Source organism: Manacus candei, unplaced genomic scaffold (assembly GCF_025592945.1).
Source record: "Manacus candei isolate 608988 ecotype Guabito, Panama unplaced genomic scaffold, ASM2559294v1 h1tg000050l, whole genome shotgun sequence".
Taxonomy (NCBI): domain Eukaryota; kingdom Metazoa; phylum Chordata; class Aves; order Passeriformes; family Pipridae; genus Manacus; species Manacus candei.
In genome coordinates this window covers 643093-664002 of record NW_026138098.1, presented here as the reverse complement: position 1 = coordinate 664002, position 20910 = coordinate 643093, and the positions used below count along the sequence as shown (strand labels likewise).

General features: G+C 44.0%; 1 protein-coding gene across 2 annotated transcripts in view; it reads right to left on the bottom strand.

Moving 5' to 3' along the window:
* The window catches only part of SLC18A2 (solute carrier family 18 member A2), a 30355-nt gene extending 10829 nt beyond the window's left edge, over positions 1-19526 (bottom strand). For both annotated transcript variants that reach the window (XM_051800205.1, XM_051800206.1), the window contains exons 1-8: positions 19321-19526; positions 17210-17561; positions 10312-10370; positions 8152-8235; positions 5230-5322; positions 4736-4825; positions 4592-4635; positions 4457-4517 (exon numbers count right to left, since the gene is read on the bottom strand). In XM_051800205.1, coding sequence (XP_051656165.1) covers positions 4457-4517; positions 4592-4635; positions 4736-4825; positions 5230-5322; positions 8152-8235; positions 10312-10370; positions 17210-17561; positions 19321-19441 — 904 coding nt within the window. In that variant the 5' untranslated portion in view covers positions 19442-19526. The remainder of the gene's footprint in view (positions 1-4456; positions 4518-4591; positions 4636-4735; positions 4826-5229; positions 5323-8151; positions 8236-10311; positions 10371-17209; positions 17562-19320) is intronic.
* Positions 19527-20910: the final 1384 nt, after the last annotated feature.

The window sequence follows — 20910 nt, the reverse complement described above, 5'->3', positions numbered from 1 at the left end:
TCTCCTAGAAATTCTACAATAAAGGTTAAGCTATTTCATAATGTGAAAGTTTGCAGTGAGCTTGATGACATTTGGAGAGTTCATGAGGTCTGACTGTTGTACAAATGATTAGCTAAAACTACAATCTTCTGGTCTTTACCCAGTCTCCTGGGGCAATACCAGAGCCCTGTTGTGTAAGAAGCACAGGCTCTGACCCTGTGCCTCTGTCATCTGAGAGATGGTGCCTCCATCACATGAGGAGATGTGGAGGTCTCCATCCTGAAAATACCAAGAGAGCCACAGAGATGTCTGTCCCCTAGAATGGGAATTTTCTCCCAACATCCTGTAGGTAGCAGCCAGACAGCTCGTGCAGCAAAGCCTGGGTTTGGCTGAGCCTGCCCAGCCCTGTGAACTTCAGTGCTCACAGATCTCTTCTGAATTTCTGGACCTTTAGTAACCCAGACACGAAGGATAACAAGAGGTGGAAGTGCTGACTCAGCCTTGCCTGCCAGCTCAGCTCTGCCCACACCACTGCCTGCAGAGCCAGGCTCCAGGGGCTTGAGACATGTCCCTCTGTCCTCAGTGGTGCCCCTCAGCTGGAGGAAACCCCACAGTATTTCTCTGGATTCAAGATGCCTTTCAAGCTTCCTCAAAAGACCCTGAGGCAGTCCAAGCTTAATGCAGGGCAAGGGGACATGTCCCCTCTGCTGATCCCTTACAACTTGTTTTTAGAAATTGCTGCTAGAAGTGACAACCTCAAATTTGTGTTCCCATTTCTTTCCCTAATATTTACATTATATGAATTTTAGGAAAATATTCCAGACTCTCACAGTCATTTACCATCTAAATTTTGCCTTTTTTTTTTTTTTTTTTTTTTTTTTTTTTTAAAAAAAAGAAAGGCCAAATTTGTCTGAATTCAGAGAAACGTTATTTCTCTGGGAACAAGTTCCTCATCATAAGGTTCAAAACCAAATGAGCACTGATGTCATTCTTTGCTCAGACCTGTCAGAATATATTAGACTGTGTATCCACAATTCCTAAAATGAACTTGCTGGCTAGCTGGCTCACTCCCTTCCCGGGGCAAGGAGCAACAGTTCAGCACTGCTTTGCCCTAAAGACAAAAGCCAACCTTTCCACTCGGGTGCAAGCTCCCACTGGCTTGTCTGTGAGGAGCCCCAGTTAAACACCAAGGGGCTGCCTCTTCCAGGGCAAAATCAGCCATGCTCCAGCAGCTCCCTTGATGCTGGGAAAACATTTCAGACTGCACAAAGTGCAGCCAGAGGAAGCAGGACCATTTGGACAGAGATGGCTTAGACAGCAAAGGCCTTGTTCAGGTGTATGGTGATAGAAGTACTTCAGGTCTATAGAATGCACCCCAAAAGAAAAGAGAGTGCCTGAGCTGGCATCCCAACAAAGTCCAATAAAGAGCATGCTACCTTAGCAAAGCTTCCCCAAAAGAAGAGAAATTATTTTTTTCCTCTGTTCTGCATGCAGCTGACCTCTCTTTAAAGGGCCACGTGTCAAGGGCATAACTCCTGCATCTTTTCATCTGGGAATTACATTACATGTCCTGTGTTGGCCAGAAGGTTTGAAACTGCAGCCTCTCAGCTGAATCCCACCTCTGTAGCCAAGAGCCCACTCAGCTTTTGGCAGAGTGCACAGACATCACTGGCATTTTTCTGTGAAAGAACAGGTACCCAGCAAAAAGCTGTCACACATCTTCTGAAGAACCCATGTGCTTGTGATGAAATCCATCTCAACTCTGTTTTTTTAATCTGATCATTTAAACTCACTTGTCTGTCCATACAACTGTGTCAGCCAGTAGCACCTCACTTTTCTTTAGCCCCTGTCAGTGGGGTCTGGCTGCAGGAATGGACAGACTTCAGTCACTGAGCTCCTACAGCTGTGACAAAACACGGCAGCAACACTTCTTTTGCCTGGCCAGTGAGTACAGATGGCATGGGCTTCAAAGAGTCACCTCTGACACAAGGACAGCTCGGGCTGAGGAGTAATAGTGTTCTATAGATAAACCAAATTGGTCAGAAAGTGCTTCTATGTTAAGAATACAAACAATTACAACTCAAGTGTATGACACACACTCGTGAGATTGTCTGAATTTATAGCATGAAATTAGTGTACCTAAATCAAGATTGGAAGGAACACCAGCTGTTAACCCTTTTACAGCATGCCTAAAACATCCCTGGCTTTTACTGGTGGTCAACCAACCAGCCCACTGGCGATGCAGTCAGTGTTTTAATGAGGTAGTGAGCTGCCTGAAAAGCCATTCACACCCCCTGATCTCCCGAGCAGAGTGAACCCAGCAGGACTTTCAACCTTCTCCTCTCTAATGTGAATCTGTACACTGAACACTGCACACAGTGTGGGACACCTGCAGTCACAGCATCCTTGGGGTTTGGACACAGAGGGGTGTGACACGGGCCCTGACTGATTGCCCCAGGGTGTCACAGCACGGAGCTGCCATCCCACCCAAACACTGACCCACCCTTCCCTGCCAGCAGCAGGATCAGAAATTCCCAGCCTAGAAAATAAAGCAAAAAAATGCCCACCCAACCCCTTGGGATAAGGGAGAGGAAATGAAATGTTCAGAGCCTTTTTAGTAACTAAAGCAGTGATTTCAGAATTGAAGCAATTAACACTTAAGCAGTGGATTCCCAGTGCATCAAGAAAACTGCATTTGGACAGATGTGTATTCGTAAGCCAGATAAGCTGAAGTTATAGGTGGTATTTGGCATTCAGCTCTGGCAAAAACAGTTTTAGTCTGCAAGGGAAATAAAGCTGGAGAAGAGGGTGAGGTTAGAGAGCATCAGCATCATCTGTACTGGGCAGGCTCTGTCCTGGGAGGCAGAGACCCTGGGTGCTGTACTTAGTCCCTCACGTGGATTGTCAGTGGGGTTTTCTCATACCCTGGGCACTGAAGCCTGGTGGGAGCAGGACAGGTCACTCAGAGCAGCTGGTGAGAGCAGGAAGGATCAGACCAGGAAAGGTCTCTATGGTTCTACCTGTCTGTACCTCCTTCCTTTCTCTCCTCCTGTTGTGTTCAGCTGTACTGGATCAAAGATGGGAAGGGGAAACAGGAGGCACTGTGCAGGCACGTGCAGGAAAGCAGGGGACAAAAAGAGCCAGGGCAGAAAAGGTGTCTCTGACACACAGTCCTGAGTCCAGGCTGCCCATTCTTCACAACTCTGGGGCTCTGAGACTGCACAGAGCCTGAAACATTGCTGAAAAAGCTTTAGAGAACAGCTGCAGAAATTAAATGCCATGCACATGTGTTAAAACTTGGAACAAAGTGCATCCATGCTCTTAGCAGACATAGGACACAACCAAAACAGTGGGATCCGTGGTCCTTGGCACCTTTTCTCTTCCTTGGCCAAGACTAAGCTTGGCAGGAGTAGCTAAATCTTAGTCAAGCAAAGTAACCCTTAAAAACCTGTCCCCTTGTCATATTTTGTGGTGTAAACCAAGTTCTGCTCCAGACTAACCCTTGGCATAGCCTGGGTATAACATCAGTATTTGGCAAATGCTGTCAGATGAATCTCACCTTGTAACACCTGCTTTAGGCACTGTGAGAGGCAGTTACCCAGTTAGATGAATGGCACATCTGATCTCTTAGAACCAGTACTCCCTGTGCTGCTTTTTGCCCTCAAATACATTTTTTTCTATGGAAAGGTCTTTTAATGCTCTGAGAACTTCTCAAACAAAAGTGTTTGCATAACTTCAGTTACAGCTCAGCCAAGGGTCACAGAGTTAAGGTTATGGTCATTCCCTGAGATCACCAAGAAATAGAGAACCCAAGAAATACCTGGAAGAATTGCTTTGGTGGACAAGCAAGTTAGAACTAAGAAACAAAACTAAGAAAATAACTGTCTGTTTCCAGATGTTTTGTCAACATTAGAAAGAGCCAGGCTCACTTACAGACTTCAGAATAAACATTCAACAAAATGCAATGCAAAATGGCAAACATCTCTCGAGACAGAAGGATTCATTAGACAAACGATACAGGTAATACAAAATGCCATTCACCATTCAACCCACGCCTTTTCTGAAATACAGTCCACACTGAAGAGACCAAATTCACTCCCTCTTCAAACAGAAACAAAGTTCAGAGTTATTCCCTATGCCTGCCTGTGGTGTGCTGGCAACCCCTCCCTCTGAAACCCTGGCCCTCCTCACTTGCCCCACAGAAGGTTTCCTGTCCACCTCTCATTGCCTCAGCAAGCACCTGCAAGTCATCAGTGTCCTCTTGGCTGGAAAGACACATTTATTTCAAACCTTCTGCCTGTTGTGTTTCTGCTGGTATATTCATCCTGTAGGATGAAGTACCAACAGGCACTTTGAGCTTTGTGTAAAGGAAACCAGCAAATGACAATACTGTCAAAGCAGCTCAGCCCAAGGCACGCCAGCAAGTCAGGAATGACACCAGTGGCTGGTTTAAAGGAAATAAAAAGGGATGTAGTACCTGCTGCAATAATGATATAGGGGTCCTTCAAAAGTGTCAGTAACGGTGTCCCCTTCTGGCTCTGTGGACAAAAGCTTGGGATTAGGAAAGGCAAAGTGTCACCCATTGCCTACAGGGCTTTAGCTGAACACTCACCTCTGCCTGTGTCCTGGATGGCTGCAGAACCAGTAACTGAACAGCTGCAAACAGAAACCAGTGCTGCAACATTCCCCACGAGGGGGGTGGATGGTGGGATTATGGAAGGGATACAGGTGATCCTGACCCTTTGGATCTACTGACCTCCATCTAACAGAGCCAGCGCTGCCAGAACCAGGAAAGGAGAACTCTTCCCCACAAACTCATACATGACACTCCCAAAGGGGGGGCCCACTGCAGGGAGAGAGGAAGGACACAGTTGTGAAGCCACACCTCTGACTGAACAAATGTCCCCTGCAAGCATTTGGGCATCCTGCTATTGGCACACAGAGACCAAAAAGTTCAGTTTAAAAGCCCCCACAAAGCTCACTGATCACAACAATACCATATTCTTCACTCCCCAAAATGCTCCTCCATATGAACAAAACCCAAGCATTTCAGAGATTCCTGGTCATATGCACCTCCATAAGGAATGTGCTGCTGTGGGAAAAGCTCTTCTTAACGTGCCCTGCCAATCTAACCTGGAGACTGCCTGACAGCATCACACTCAAGAGTCCTGCTGCCTCAGAGCAGCACTGCCTTTGGGCTGGCTGGGACAGGGGTGGCTTCTCTTGCCAGCAGAGCTCCAGCTCACTGACCTAACACTCCCATGGCCAGGCCTCCCAGTGCAATTCCCATGGCGTTGCCTCTCTCTTCATCATCCGTGTACACAGTGGCCAGCAGACCCATCCCTGCAATCCAAACAAAGAAAGAAAAGAACACAAAAAGCACAACACAAAATTAGACATCTGTGTGCCACAGTTTATGGTCATCATTTGCCACACCTACTAAACATCACACAGAAAAGACAGAAAGTATCTGTGTGTGTACATATGTCATGTCATGTCATACATGTCATACAGACATGACATACATGACATGTATGACATATACATGTATGTATATACACACACACACACATATATATATAAAAATATATATAGTCCCTCCTCACAGAATTAACTTTGAAGCAAAAAGGGGTTTGGCAATGCATGTGGTCTCCAAGACCATGTTCCACTGTGCAGTATCAGTCAAGTAATTTAATAATGCCCTTATTTGCTGGATTCTTTGTCACTGTCTTTGTCACAGAGCTTTTAGACTATTTCCAACTAGCAGTAACAAAGCTTTTGACAAGCACTCACTATCCTTTATTTATGCTCTGGGTGCATGACACAAAGGTCTGGTGACCACTCAGCTGAAATTGTGGTCAGTGCTGCCTGTGCTCTGTGCATGAGGTATTAGGCAGAACTGATTACTTTGTAAATGAGTATTTCAAGTTCAGCATCCAAAATTAAAGGATTCTTTTGACCTTTATCTTCACATGCTTCATTTCTGCATTTCATTATGAACCTTCATTTCACAAAAGGAAACATGAAGCCTAATTCATTTATGTTTTTGTGAAGCACTCAGACACTATAGATGTAAAAGTTGCAGAAGAGTCCTCATAGAAATTAATAATTATGTTTTCAAATCAAGATTTTTGTAGGGCTCAGTAAATAAGATGGACAGCTACACAGAAAGAGAAAACAAAACCCTGCCTGGTTCATCATTAAGTGAATACCATCCATCATGTGCATCAAAGGAGCAGAGGTCCTGTGTGGATTATCATGCTTATTGAAAATTCTGGATGACATCATCAAACTCTTTGGTTGGAGAGATAGTTAGAGAACTGTATCAGAATCCTCAATGAACGTGAGATTTGGGGCAATATTCTGGAAAACAACACTAAGGGGCAATACAAAGAAGAAACCACAAAGTTTTACACGTGGGCAGGAATGATTGCACACACAAATGCAGTGCAGCAAGTGACTGATTGGCAGCAATAGTACACAGAACTTCCTTTGCTGGGAGATCCATGAAGTGACTGACCCCCTGTAAGGAGTCAGATCTTCTTCCCAGGGCTGGGTCTGATTCTGGTGCAGCACAGGAAGAAAGGTGTGGGGGTGCCCTGAAGACTGTCCAGAGAATGGTAACAAGGGTGAGCAAGAAAAATATCTGTGAGGGACGACTGCAGGACTTTCAATTTAAAACCAGAGAGGAGAATGCTGATGTGAGATGTGATAAGAGTCTTGAAATATTAAAGAGAGCCAGAAAGATAAAGAAAAGAAACTGTTCTTCTTGTTCTCTAAAATATGAGAAGCAGAAATAAGTTCACATGACAGGAATCTTTAGATGAGACATCAGGAAAAAACTTTGTGACCATAAAGGTACTTAAGCACAAAGCTGGATGCTGAGGGCATTTCTGGAGGCTTCTGAGATCATGCCTGTCAAGTGTGCATGAGGAATGACAGATACTAAGCTGATCCTGCCTTCAGGAAGGGGTGGACTACTTATGCTCTATTTTGTAGGTTGTCTGAGAAAAATAGTCATGTACTCATCTAAGAGCCTGTACCTCAAGGTGAACGCTTGCATAGGGACTGAGTTAAAGTTGAACAATAATTTTGATTCTGGCATGTCTTCCCTTTGGAAAGCTTAACTTTTAATCTTAACTGATGCCAGAGAAAAGATGGATTCTCTTGTCTCTACCCCTCCTGCTTGTCTTTGCCTTCTCCATCCCTGGCTCCTCATACCAGCCCCTCCCTTCTCCCTCAGCCACATCCCCACTCTTCCACTACTCATCCAGGTTTAAATCTCTCAATTAGTGCTTGTTGTGCAGCTTCAAACTGCTCTTAGGCAGAAGGTGCCCCTGCTCCCAGGTGGAATGCTCAGCCTGCAGTGCTGCATCCCCCCTGCTGCCCCAGGCACCATTGTCCAGGGGTGGGCTGGAGCACAATCCCTGCCAAGGGAACCCAGGAGGAATCCAGCCACCAAATTCTTGTTAAGCTCCTATGGAGTTTCTGTGAACTCTGGTTATAGGCCAGGCTGAGTTGGAAAAGGGGATTTTCCTGAGTAAGCCACAGGACACCTTGACTCAACACTACAATTCACCTCCCTTCCCAAGCCAAATTTCTATTTCTACTGCCATCACAGGGAATTTTTCCAAGACTGAAATATTCAACATGAACGAAATATATTTTCTCTAGTCTCAGTCTCAAAAAGGGTTAAGTAACTTGGGCTGAAAACCCATACTCCATTTCACCTACTCATTTAAAAATAAAAGCTTGTATTACAGGTAAGCTGAGTCCAAACTGGCAGTCAGCATGGTAAGTCCTTGAAAACAACATTGTATAACAGAAATTTCAGTAACAGACAGAGCTGCTATTCCAACTGCAATAAGTACCAACATAAGTTCCCAATGACCTTTAAAATGGCTAAAAATGAATTTAAAATGTTGAAGACACAGGTGCAGAAATCCCAGGGAGAGTGCAGTTCATTTAGTGCTCTACCTTAGTGCAACCCAAATACCAAGGAAATCTGAAAAGACATTTGCTTTTGAGCTACTTTATATGAGAGGGACAGAAAAAAACCCATGAAATTGATTTAATTAAATATTTTTGTATTAATTATTGAAAGTGCAGACAAAATACCCTTCAGAAAATGACTGAATGATCTGCATTTTACTCTATCAATTCTTCTCTTACCTGCCACTGAAGAACAAGAGGAACCCACTCCTTGAAGGGACCTGGCAATAAAGAGCAATGCATAGCTTCCAGAGAAGGCAAACACTACAGGAAAAAACAGAGGTAAATTTTTTAAATTAGGTTAACTCTAACTAGGTTAAAAAGTTAGATTTCTCCAAACTATCACAAAAGCTTCCTAGAATTTAGTCAAGTGTTTACAGTGACTTGTGCCACTTTCAATGCTAACTACATTATTTCCTCTTATTGCATTTAGATGTGTCAGTGTTGAATTGTTCTCAGGTGTCTGAGCCTCCAGGTAGCACAGAATGCAAGCGCCCAAGCAGTTTGAACTAATTACTTGGGATTTGATTACAGCCTGCTCTGATTCAGCTGCACACAGAAGGAGTAACAAGGCTTCCCTTTCCAGCCTTGCCTCTCTGCTGCTTCACTGAAGGCTGCCCCTGGAGCTCCAGGCATTCAGGGAAGGCAGATGTGACACCCCTGCACCTCAATGCACTGCTCTTTCCTCCAGAAAGTGGGTGGTGAGAGGTTTTCCCCTGGTGCTGCCAGCCCCACCCCAGATGTGTGCAGCACAGCTGGCTGGAGGGGCGGGGAAGCCACATCCACCCATTCAAGGGCTGTGCCAAGTTTCTGGTGCTCCCAGCATCAGGCAAGCAGAAACATTGCACCAGAGGAAGGGCCACTCTGCCTCTGCCCAAGAGATTTATCCCCGGGCCCCACTCTCAGCCACCATCTGCCTTTTGGGAAAGAGCCTTGGGATGTTGCACTCTAAATTCCCCATCCACTAGAAAGTGGGAGTGTCCCAGAACCCCAATCACATCTCTGCTCGTGGAGCCCGTGCCATGGTCAGTGTCATTAAATCTCAGGCAGTTTTGAAAGCTTTTTTTCAGCTCCCACCTGTTGGTCACCTGAGGAATTTTGCCAGGTTATAGCTGGAGGAAGTTGTTATGCACCAACTCAACACAAGATCCACGTGCACTTCCCCCACCTACCCTGTGGGATCGTGCCTCTTGGGCTTTTCACCAGGTCTCACAAAAATTCCTACTATGTAGACAGAGAAAAATCAAGGAAAACGAAGGAAGAAAGGATGTCAGTGGATCACTTCTCTTCTCTGCCATGAATTAGGCTCACTATTCTCATCTACATCTCAACCAAAATGTGTCTAACAGTGCAGAGTTGTCAGTGGCTCTGAGACCAGGTCATCTTCTCTAGCACTTCAGTCCCCTTGATGATGCAGTTTGAAGATCACAGAATAACAGATTGATAGAATCATAGAGCCACAGAATCATAAAATCACAGAATGGTTTGGGTTGGAAGGGATCTTAAAGGTCATCTTGTTCCACCCCCTACCATGGGCAGGGACACCTTCCACCAGCCCAGGTTGCTCAGAGTCCCATCCAACCTGGCCTTGGACACTGCCAGGGATGGGGCAGCCACAGCTTCTCTGGGCAGCCTGTCATTATTCCTTCTCTTATGTACACTGGATATGGAAAATTGTTTGTTCCCTCCCTTTTTTGTCATAGGCTCTAATACATTTTACATCTGCCTTCTGAGGCAAAACTGATTCTTTCATTGTTCCTCACAGGCTTCTAATGATCCTTGATGTTCTCTGTACTCTTTCTATTTGGGCCACAGCTTTGAATGCAGGCCAAAGCCAAACATGAAACAGCAGCTGAAGCCTTATCAATGCCATTAGAGCAGACCAATTATCTCAGCTGACTTGCAGGCTGTGCTCCTGTTTGCACATCCCACTGTGGTGTTTAGCAACGCTGGGATACTGTTGACTCATGTTCTCCTCATGAGCCACTGCAGCCTCACGATCTTTCTGATAAGCCCCCACCATCTGTAGTTGTCAAGGATCTTGCAGGACAGCCCTTCCATGGCTGTTAGAGCTGTCTGAGCACAGTTCCAGATCAGAAGAACCTGAAAGATTCAGCCTAGGACGAGACCCACTGAGGTGGGATGGAAGGTCATGATTCCTTAGAGCATGTTCATAAGGCTGTACTTGTTTAATCTCATCCACATGGAGCAGACACCCTTACATTTTCCCTGGAAATCAGTCCCTGGACGTCAACAAGAAGAATTCCTAGCGATAATTATTATGGATTATTTATCTAGAGGTTGTGTCTGGGCCAGACCAAAAAGGATGTGGACACTTACTGATTGTCGACACAAACATGATGCAGAAGCCAGCAAACAGTGGAATCTGGTAGCCTATTCTGGAAAACAAAATGAATATTTCACATTTCTGAGGTTGTCCCGCTGAGGTTTTGAGTTAGACTTACATGAGTTCACACACGCCAAAAACCCAGACTGTAGTTCCTTGGTAGGCTTTGAACTATTTATTGTGGCCCACATGATCATATCTGTCCATGTTACAAATGTCTTTTCATCTGGCACAGCAGACTTTGTATCTGAAATCCCTGGAAGAAATACTTCTCATTAGGATCTGATTGCCCTGTTCTTGTTCTGCCTTAAATTGTTCCCAACAAAGCCCCTCTGGGCCTTCCCGAGGCTGCCAAAGCTATGCCAAGGGAAGATTTGTGTGAGCAAGCTGAGCTTTGGAATATCCCAGTCATGTTTCCATGCTCGTGAGACAATGACCATAATGAGACACAGCCAAGCCAATGGCTTTTTTACTGGAAGAATTTGTCATCAGCTCTTCTGGGAGTTCTGCCTCAGCCAGGAGAACTGGAAGAGTCCCAAAGAGCCTGAGAATATTTTTTTTGCTTTCCATGTGTTTAGGAGCAAAAATGGAGCTGATCAAAGCTTTCTTCATCAACCCCCTTCTTCATTAGGACTCTAAACAGCCTGTAGAAATGCCTGGTTGCTCTAAGTATTTTCAAGTTCAGGAAACAAAGAATTTTTTGGCTGGAAAGCAAATACATTTTTTGAGCAGCTAAAACTGAAATTTCAACAAAAATAATCACAATATATTATTTTCCACCATTAAAAATCTACCCTACAGTCAAAACCCTGTTAGCTCTGAAGACAGTCTGAGTATTCCATTTAGCACACTTTGTTCATGGCTTCTTTTTTGTAGGATTGTGGATCTCAAATGTATTTGACAAGGCATTATTTAATGGCCAAATTCCTCAACAATGGATGATGCTTTTCAAAAGAGTACACTCAAAGGATTTCAACTTTCAATGATTTGACAGTATTGGGCATTTATATTGGCAGTATTGGCTGAAGTGGGTCAATCAAATAATGGAGGAATCTATAATGGCACTTTTAATAATAGCAGTCATGACACAGGCAAACCAAAATAATTATTTTGAACTTTGGAGGTTTTTTAATATTTTTATACAATTAAGGGCTTTGGAAAATGGAAAACTCTCTGGACTGCAGGGCTCAGTGCTCACTGTTTGTCTCATTATAGCATTTGTATGAGTTTTGTGAATGAAAGAAATCTAGCAAGTACATTTCTGCATGCCAAAGAAAACTCAAATGAAGAACAATTTTGCCTTAAATATCATCACTACATTAAAATATGCCAAAAAACATAGTGCACTAATTCTTCTAGTTGAGATTTTTAAGTGTGTGTTGCAATACCCAGCAGAGATTAGTTACTCATGTGGTACTTAACTGGACTGGTACCTCTAAAGCAAATTAAACCCCTACCACAAACTTCCTCAGTGGCTTTATGATAATAATTTTAATCTGGCATAATAACAGAACATGGCATATAAGAGAACAAAGCTACCTTTTTTTGGTCTGTTTTATTTAAAGTGACTGATTTTTCTAAGCCTGTCTCTCCTCTTGCTGTGTGTGTAGCAGTTATCACACAAGAGGATGTTGGTCTCCACTGATGTTTCTCTGTACATGAGGAAACAAAAAAATTACCTCTTGCCAACTTCTCACCTGCTTCAGAGCTGAGTGAGCACTTCCCTTCCCAGTGAGCCCAGGTAGAACAGGCCACAGAGAGTTTGACCATAATTGCTTTGATTTTGAGGTTTTCAATTAAAGGAAACACTGACAGGTACACATAAAACCCCAAAATCCTGCAGGCACAGACAGTGCTGGTGGGGAGTGTTATCCTCTTTGTGGTGTGAAAGCAGAAGGTGATTGTCCTTATGTCTTCTCCCATTGCAAAGTAAAGTAGGGTTGTGTCTGTCAAGGCCATTCCAGGGATATCTAGGATGGGCACGGGGGGGGGGGAGAAGTCTCTGCTTTGCATAAAAAATCAAGCAGTTCATAGATTTGACACAGGGCCTGTGAGATAACAATTTGTTTCTGTTGCAAGTACACTGAATTAAAATTTAGCTATTTTCATGAAGAGAAATTCCATCCAACTTGGCTCCCACATTCACATTTCCATCACTAAATCAGAGACATGAACTGTGAGATCTTCCATAAAAATTTGTGAGTTCAACAGAGAGAAGTGCTGTCATACCAGTTCTAACTGATACTCTATCAAAAAGGAGGAGGTGTCCTCTCTTCCTTTAGGCTTCCTACACTTGGGAAGTTTCTGGTCATTGAAGGCAGTAAGGAAACAAGTATTTTGGAAGTCACTTTTACTGCTCAGTGAAAGTGTTCAAGCATTGCTTTTAATTTTTGCAGTCACAGATATTATTCCTCCTTTACCTTGGACAAAGAGGGTCACAGCAAGGTGTGATACATAGGAGAGGGTGATAAGGGCAGAACTGGAGCAGAACTCAGTCCTACTCTTGCTACCCAGCACACCATGATGTTTTATCACATACACCAAGGTCTAATACGTACCTTTTCTTCCACACAGAAATAAATAATTTCAGAACTAGACTCCGTGTGGGCACAGAGTCATTTCAGACAAAGTCTGCATTACCAGTGATCCATCATACAACAGGATGCAAAGATTTACAGGTCAGCACTGGACATGCATCCGTAGTGAGTTAAACAAATTACAATCCTCTGGAAATCTAAAATTGCCCGGAGCTTCACCCACAAAGTGGAGATGCATGATTCTGGTGTGCTTCCCCTGCATGGGATTGCTGAACCTCCAAGAGTCAGGGTTGCCCTTGCTCAGGGGAGAGTCTACCCACATCCAGCTATTTAATTAGTTATGCAGATTGTCCTTTCCTGTGTAATCTTGACAAACCCTGCCTCTTAGCAAACCCTGCCTCCTCCTGAAAGAGCAGCAATAATTAGTTGAAGTTGTGCTTCCACAAATGTCTAATCTGCAGCTGCATTCCCTGATCTGTTCTACAGTATTAGAGAGCACAGACTGGGAGTTTTTGCTGAACAATTACACTATATAACATAAATAACCACAAGAAGAAGAGGCACCACCTGTAACAGCCAACTACTCAGTGATTCTGTCCCTTGGTCTGGGGCCACTCCTGTCCTTGCCATGTGAGACCTGTGAATGTGCAGTCTCTCCTTCTCAGCCATGACATGGTAGAGTCCACCCCAGTCCTACATTCTGTTCCCCTGCATGTGTGCAACACAAAGGAATATTACAACCTGTCTTCTTTTTTCTTGTTACCATGCCCAGGCATGTAATTTTCTTGGGTACTCCTTTCACAACCCTCTAAGCGATTCTGAAGCAGTCCAGCATGTTTCACTAAAGCTACCTGCAGCTGAAAGTGCTTCTTACAAGTATTACTGACCTCTGAAAAAGTCTGAGTCATTAGTTCAAGGAGGTAAAGGGAAGGCTGCCACTGATGCAGAATGCCCAAATGAACTCCATTTCAGTCCCATGTTAGCCCCAGATTGCAGGACTCTTGGGAAGTGATTTATACCTGTTAACAAGATTACCTTATGGTAAAACAACAGGTTGGTGGTTCTGTGCAGCAGTAAAATAAAGGTTACACAGCCTCATACAGGGAGCTTGGTAAGAGAGGAAAAAAAACAGTGAAGTAAATCATAGGATCACAATGGTTTGGGTTGGAAGGGACCTGAAAGACCATCTGGTTCCATCTCCCTGCCGTGGGCAGGGACACCTTCCACTATCCCAGGTTGCTCAGAGCCCCGTCCAGCCTGGCCTTGGAGGCTCCCAGGGATGGGGTAGCCACAGCTTCTCTGGGCACCCAGTGCCAGGGCAGTGAGTTAAATCAGTCACAAAGGGCACAGCAGCCTTTTGCCCACTCTCTCCACTGGACAGGATTAGGCAGAGCCTTCAATCTGCCCCTGCCAGGGCAGCCTCCTCACGAGTGTCCTGTGTCAAGCCCTGCACTATATCTACAGTTTCTTGCCAAGTTCACTACAAGGAAAAATGTGATGTGCATCTGAGCCACCAAACCTTACCAGCTCTGCCCTGAAACTGTGCCACAGCAGGAAATGTGTTGTTGGCCTCCTACGGCAAAGCCATCACCAAATGTTTGCTTTACTGGGACTTTGTTAGGCCAAGGGGAAGTTGTATTGTTTCAGGAATTGCAAACAAGTTCACTGAGCCAGGTGTATTTTATCTGGTATTCTGTGGGAAGAGCTGGGCTTTAAATGAGAAACATTTTTTTCTGGAACATAATCCTTGAGTGAAACCAATTTCGAAATTTGTTTTTGAAAATCTATACCCTCAGTAATCATAAAAGAAGGGGAAAACAGCCCCCAAAACCTTCCGAAAATATAATAGCCATTATTGGCACACACTGATATGAGGAGAACATCCTGTTGCATGCTGTACAGCACTCAAAACACTCAAAACCAGTGCCTAGTAAAAGCCAGTAACTCCATACTCAAACCATGCTTGAACAGCTGTATTTGACTGAAAAATAAAAATCACTCTACACAATGTGCTACCTATTTCAAAAAGAAAATTACTGAGTATCTTAAGAAACTGTGCATGCTGATCATGAATTAAGTAAGCAATTCCCCCTAAGTTGTAATACTTTGTTGAAATTTTGTAGAAGTAATAACGGCAATAACAATTATCACCAAACAGCTGATCAGGGGTGAGGAAGAGTCTTTCTATTGGTAACTCAGATATTTTCTGTTTAATTTATAACAGTCATAATTTTTAGCCGATCATACACATTGTTATTAGAAATTGTCAACACAAGGGGGAGAGGGTATCCAATAACTTCTGCAGTAAATTGATAAATGTGTTACCTGATAGATCCCACTAAGAAGAAAGGCAGATACCACTACCAAGATACAAATAGTGCATGAAAGAAAACCAGTGAACCTTAAATCTAATTTAGGGCCACTTTGCCACTAAGACACTCATTTCTGATGTATGAGGGAAGAGGATAACGTGCTCCTTGTTTTTTCTTCTCACACTCACTGGGCACCTGAGCCTGCAGACCTGCCCCTGTGACTGCAGTCACACACCCTGACCCAGGCAAAAACAGGTAGAATGTTTCCAGGGGGAAACCTCAGCTCACAGCACTGAAGTTCACACTCATGTGTTGTTAACTCTGCTCCCAACAGCAAAGGAAGATGCTACAGGAGCATCTCCTGCCTCCTTGCCAAGCCTAAGGATGTGGCAGGTGTGTCCCAGCTTGCTCCAGGGCAGAGGTGTGACCACGTGCCTCTCTCCTGATTTGGCACGTTGTGGAAATGATGATGCTAACAGAGAAGAGTAAATATCAACAGGGCTAAAATTTAGACATTTAGGAAAATCTAGAAGCATACCTAAAGAACTACTATGAAAATATTATTTGATGTTATATTGCTTTACCTGCAGAGGAGCTATTATATCCTCACTAAACAATACAGAAAATCCAGGTAAGTAAACTCTGCTTTCCTCCTCAACTTGCAACAATATTTGTGGAAAAGTAATTTTTCGTGGTGGTGTACTTATATCTGTGTGTGTGATATGTGTTAGAGACAAGGGGAAATGAGAATTCTCATTTAAAGGTTTTGTGTTAAGATCAGTTCCACAGACTGAATACAGGGTTTGACTACATAACACTGTGAATCCAATGATGTTAGACCTCAGCTGGATACTCTTTAATCAGATAGAAATGAAACACTCAGAGTATATATATGTATATAAGGTATAAAACTACTAAGGTAGTTTTGGCTTCAAAATCTGAAATATCTAGCATTAGAGTGTGTTGGTTCTTTTGACTACTGTCACACATGATAGGCATTGACTGCTTAAACTAATGTGTTTTGCAAGGACAAATTTCTGCTGCATATTACTTTCTGAAAGGAATAATTCTTCTCTATAAAAACCTTAAATAAGAAATATGAAAATCAGTGACCCAGCTAAACACAATTTGGAGTTTGTTTCCTGCAGAGATTGATCTCATAGCCTGTTTGGGAGGACTGCAGCTGCTTCTCTGGGGAACAGTTACACAAAATGCTAAAAATAAAATCAAATTCATTATTAACACAAAAATTTTAAATGATATTATAAATACTTTTAATCTTCATGTAAACGTCACCAGCACTTGGACTTGGAGAGGGGCCTGTAGGTCGTTGACATTGTTGTTTATACCCTTGATGCTGGCTCAGGTTAATTTTCTGTGAAGTTCCATTTAGACATATTTCATTCAAGACACCTTAAATATGCAAGAATTTAGAGAGGACAGTTTGAAGGCTGGGCTAGATCATGTACTGATGGAAACATCCACTGAGATGAATGTGGCATCAGCACAGTTTGAAACTTGTTCAATCTTCACTGAAGTCCACACGAGTTTCCCACTGATTCTTACCTCAGACAGCTCCAAATCATCTCACAGCAGATCACACCAAGAGCTGCACATCAGTGACAGCAAGGGAGGGATCTGAGCCCTGCCTACAGCTGCAATATCATCTCTGCCTAATGTAGGTGCCACGGGTCAATTCACAATGATTTATAAATACTACATTGTCTTTTGCCCTGCTGTAACTGTACTGAAGACATTTCACACCACTTCAGCAGAAGTTTCTATAAAACCCAAAGTCTCGGGAGCTGGAGGAGAACTGTGCAACACTGATGGCTGATGTGCAGCTTAACAATTCATTTGGGAAAGGATTTAAGTGTTTGGAAGTGTTCACCCAATGTATTTCACTAATATATTCCTCCAGATAAAGTGAGAAGGCCAGTAAGCCAGGGCCAAGAGGCTTAGGAATACTTTGTTTGGAATAGCAGTGTGGACTGCAGCAGCAGCAGCAGCCCCTGGCTGGCAGTGCAGCAGCAGTGACATACCTGTTTGTCAGCGGCCCTATGAAGGGGTTGGTCACGAGCTGCACTGTTGCTTTGGAAGCAAACAGGAGCCCAACTCGAACGTTCTCGTTCAGCAGCTCCTTGTCGTCCCGGGGGCAGTCGGAGGGGGAAGGAGTCCCATTGACTGGCGTCTGTTCTGTCTGAGTGGGGTGCAGCTGGCTGGGCTGGGTCTCAGCAGACTCGTTTCCCGTAACCATCGTGGTGTTGTCGTAGTAGGAGAAGATGCTCTGAAAACTGTCCATCGTCGCTGAGAGGGGCTTGGGCTTGGGGGTCTGGATTTCCGTGGCATTTTTCTCATGTTCGATGCTGTAAAGGTAACTGGGAATTATTGGCACTGGAAAAACAAATAGAACATGTCGGCCTCTTACTGTCAGGTTATTTGTAAACGGAATCACCAAATTTTCTTGCTTGCTTTGCCACTGATTAGGAAACACAAGGCTTTTGTGCAGAGCACGTTAATATTTTGAATGGCGAGAAGACAGAACTGAAAGAGAAATTTGCTCATGGGAAAAAACACACCCATAACTAAGAAGTGTAGTTTAAAACAAAAAGTTCTTTTACAGTAGTCTTTATTTTTTGTCAGTTTTCATAAATTTTTTATGCGGACATCATTAAGCAAAGTATAAGAAGTATCAAAACCCATATCTGAAGTCTCTTTGTCATATATGACTGCAGAAATCCTTTTATTAGATTACGAAAACATAAATGACAAGGAAAGCACTGGAACTCTTATTAAATCAAAATATAAAAGATATAATAAAACACATTTTTAAAATAAACCATAAAAATATTGAGGAGTAACAGCCATAAGAAGGAAAAATAACACTCCTATATTAAGTAATCAGAACTAATGTGTTGATGTTTGCATATCTCATTTTTTATAACATACAATGAAGAGATCAGTCAGAAGAAACTGTCTTTATATGCTTTATGGTCTTAGCTGTAATTTATTTGGATTAATATGTATCTCAGAAATTAGCATTTCAGAATTTGTAAAAGCAGATATCAGGTTCTTTTATTTTAACACTAGTGACAGAATCACCCCTTCCCATCTTGCGTCTCTTCCTGAAAAAGCTCACCCTCTCAAGTCTGAAAACTATAATGCTTTCTAGGGCTTCTAGCATATATATTACTAAACAAGTAATTAAATATTAAGTTTTTTTAAGGGGAGTATATCCATGTAAAAAAAAATCCAAAATCAACTTGCTAAAAATAGATGTGTTTCCAGCTTTTATCTTTTAAGCTGAAGCCCCCCAAGAAATTCAGGAGTCTGATTCAGAAGCCAACTCTGCAGCATCATCTGAGAGCTGGCTCTGTACAGACCAAGTCACTTCCAAGAGAAGCGTGTGCATCCATATGTGTGTGTGTGTGTGTGTGTGTGTGTGCACATCCACGAGCCACCAGTTTCTTTGAACCCTTTTCTTTAAATTCATATAAACATTTGAATATGAGGACTTCTAAAACTACCAGTTAAGACTGTTCAACAGTATTATTTGTGTAGATTCCTGAATCTTGACCCTATGCCACTGAAGCCATTAAAAGTTGCATCTTTGACTTTGATCAAAATTTGGATTATTTTATTAAACTAACTCATAGAAGTTCTTTTCTCAAAACCCAGTCAGATAGTTTTCTTATTAACCTATCATTTTAAGACCAATGTGGGGGAAAGAGGAACTATCTCAAGGAAACAGGCATCTCCAGTGTTATCTAGCCTGTGGTTTCAGCTGCACGACCACAGGAGAAAAAACAGTGATGAGCTAAAAATACTGTTATCTGTCATTCTGTGAAGTATTACTGGTGTTTAGTAGGGGGGGCGAAAAAAAAAGTAAAAAAAGTTATGGAGACCTTTTTATACCATTCCTTATCCTGCAATTAACATGGAAATAAAGCCAGGCTTTGATGTCCATGGCGGTGTGTTTGCAATGGCCAGAACACAATTTGTGGTTTTTTAAAAAAAATAAATTAAAAAATCAGTGCTTGAAAATGCTGGGTTTGAGAGCATTAATCGGGCATTCAGGGAGTACATCTGCCACTGGAGATTATTTCAGGCATAAACCGGGAGAGGAAAACAAACCCGAGCCCATTCCACCTACCGACCACGGTGAGCAGCATGTTGTCCAGCAGCAGGGCGATGAAGACGATGAGCAGGATGAGTTTGCGGGACTGGCGGCTCTCCCGCAGCCAGCGCAGGAGCCCGAGCTCGCCCCAAGCCATGGTCCGGCTCCGGCTGCGGACACAGGAGGGCTCGGGGCCGGGGGGACACGGGCGGCAGCTCCGCTCCCGCAGCGCTCCCGCAGCGCTCCCGCAGCGCTCCCGGCGCTCGCTGCCAGCCGGGCAGGAGCGGGGAGCAGGAGGAGGAGGAGGAGGAGGGGGAGGAAGGGGAGGGCGAGGAGGCGGCACCTCTGGTCCCCGCCTGAGCCCGGGGAGTGCTGGAAGCGGGGCGAGGCGGGGGGACTCCCCTCCGCTCCCCTCCGCTCCCTTCCCCTCTCTCCTCCGGGCGGGGATGCTCCGGGACCAGCAGCGGGCTGCGGGTCGGGCTGCGGGGCCAGCCCAGCCCCCTGTGTGCCCACGAGATGTGCCGAAAGAGGTGCGGGGAGGGAGAAGTCGCTGCTGATACACTCCAGCGCCCATCAGGGTGGCCTGTTGGTGAGCCACATGAAACCGCCACTGACTGATTCTTTCCCTAAAATTAGGAAATCTGCAGAATCATAGAATATGCTGAGTTAGAAAGGACCCATCAGGATCATTGAGTCCATTCTGGCTCTATGCAGGACACCCCAAGCATCACACCGTGTACCTGGAGAGTTGTCCATATGCCTCTTGAACTCTGACAGTCCTAGGGTTGTGACCACTTCCCTGGGGAGCCCATTCCAGTGCCCAGCCACTCTCTGGGAGAAAAATCCAACCTAAGCCTTCCCTGACTCAGCTTCATGGCATTCCTCTGAGTCCTGTCTCTGGTCACAAGAGTGAAGAGATGGGTACCTGCCCCTCCACTTCCCCTCATGAGGATGTTAAAGACCACAATGAGGTCTCCCCTCAATTTTTCTTGTCTGCTCTGCATGGCATTCCAAGGGTTTGGCTCAGCCTTATCAATTTCTTCTCAATTTATACTAAAAAAGAGATTGACCACATTGAACTGGCCAAGAAACAAAGGTTTGTGTTCTTGAAAAACTTTGTCTTTTATATCACATAACACACTACTTTCTTTTAATCGCCCAACGCTGAACTTTGTGAACTGTTCCTTGCTGCACTGTCCTCACTGAGCTTCACTCTTGGAAAAGCCCACTGAATGGAAGGGAAGTCTCTTGAGGAGTTCAATAGCCCCAGATCCAAACCCTGAAGGTAATGACATCATCACTGTGCAAGCAGTTTATTTCTGCAGCTACCTTTGCTTGCTGTGTGTGTTAATCAGTTCAGTGGTGCCCATTTTCAGTGCCCTGTGATTTCACTACTAATGCAGGTTTCATAGGAAGCAGTGCTCAAACTTACCCCATGTGCCTATGTGACAGCAGTCATTTCAGGCTGTAAACACCCACTTTGAGAACAAAAGACATTTACACTGGAAATTTGCCAATGTCAGTAACAGTAGAAGATAATTGTTTATGGTCTAAATTGCTGTCTTAAGTCTTAATCCATCTCTGGGTGAAGTTTAACAGGCCTTGGGAATGGGAGTAAATTTTCAG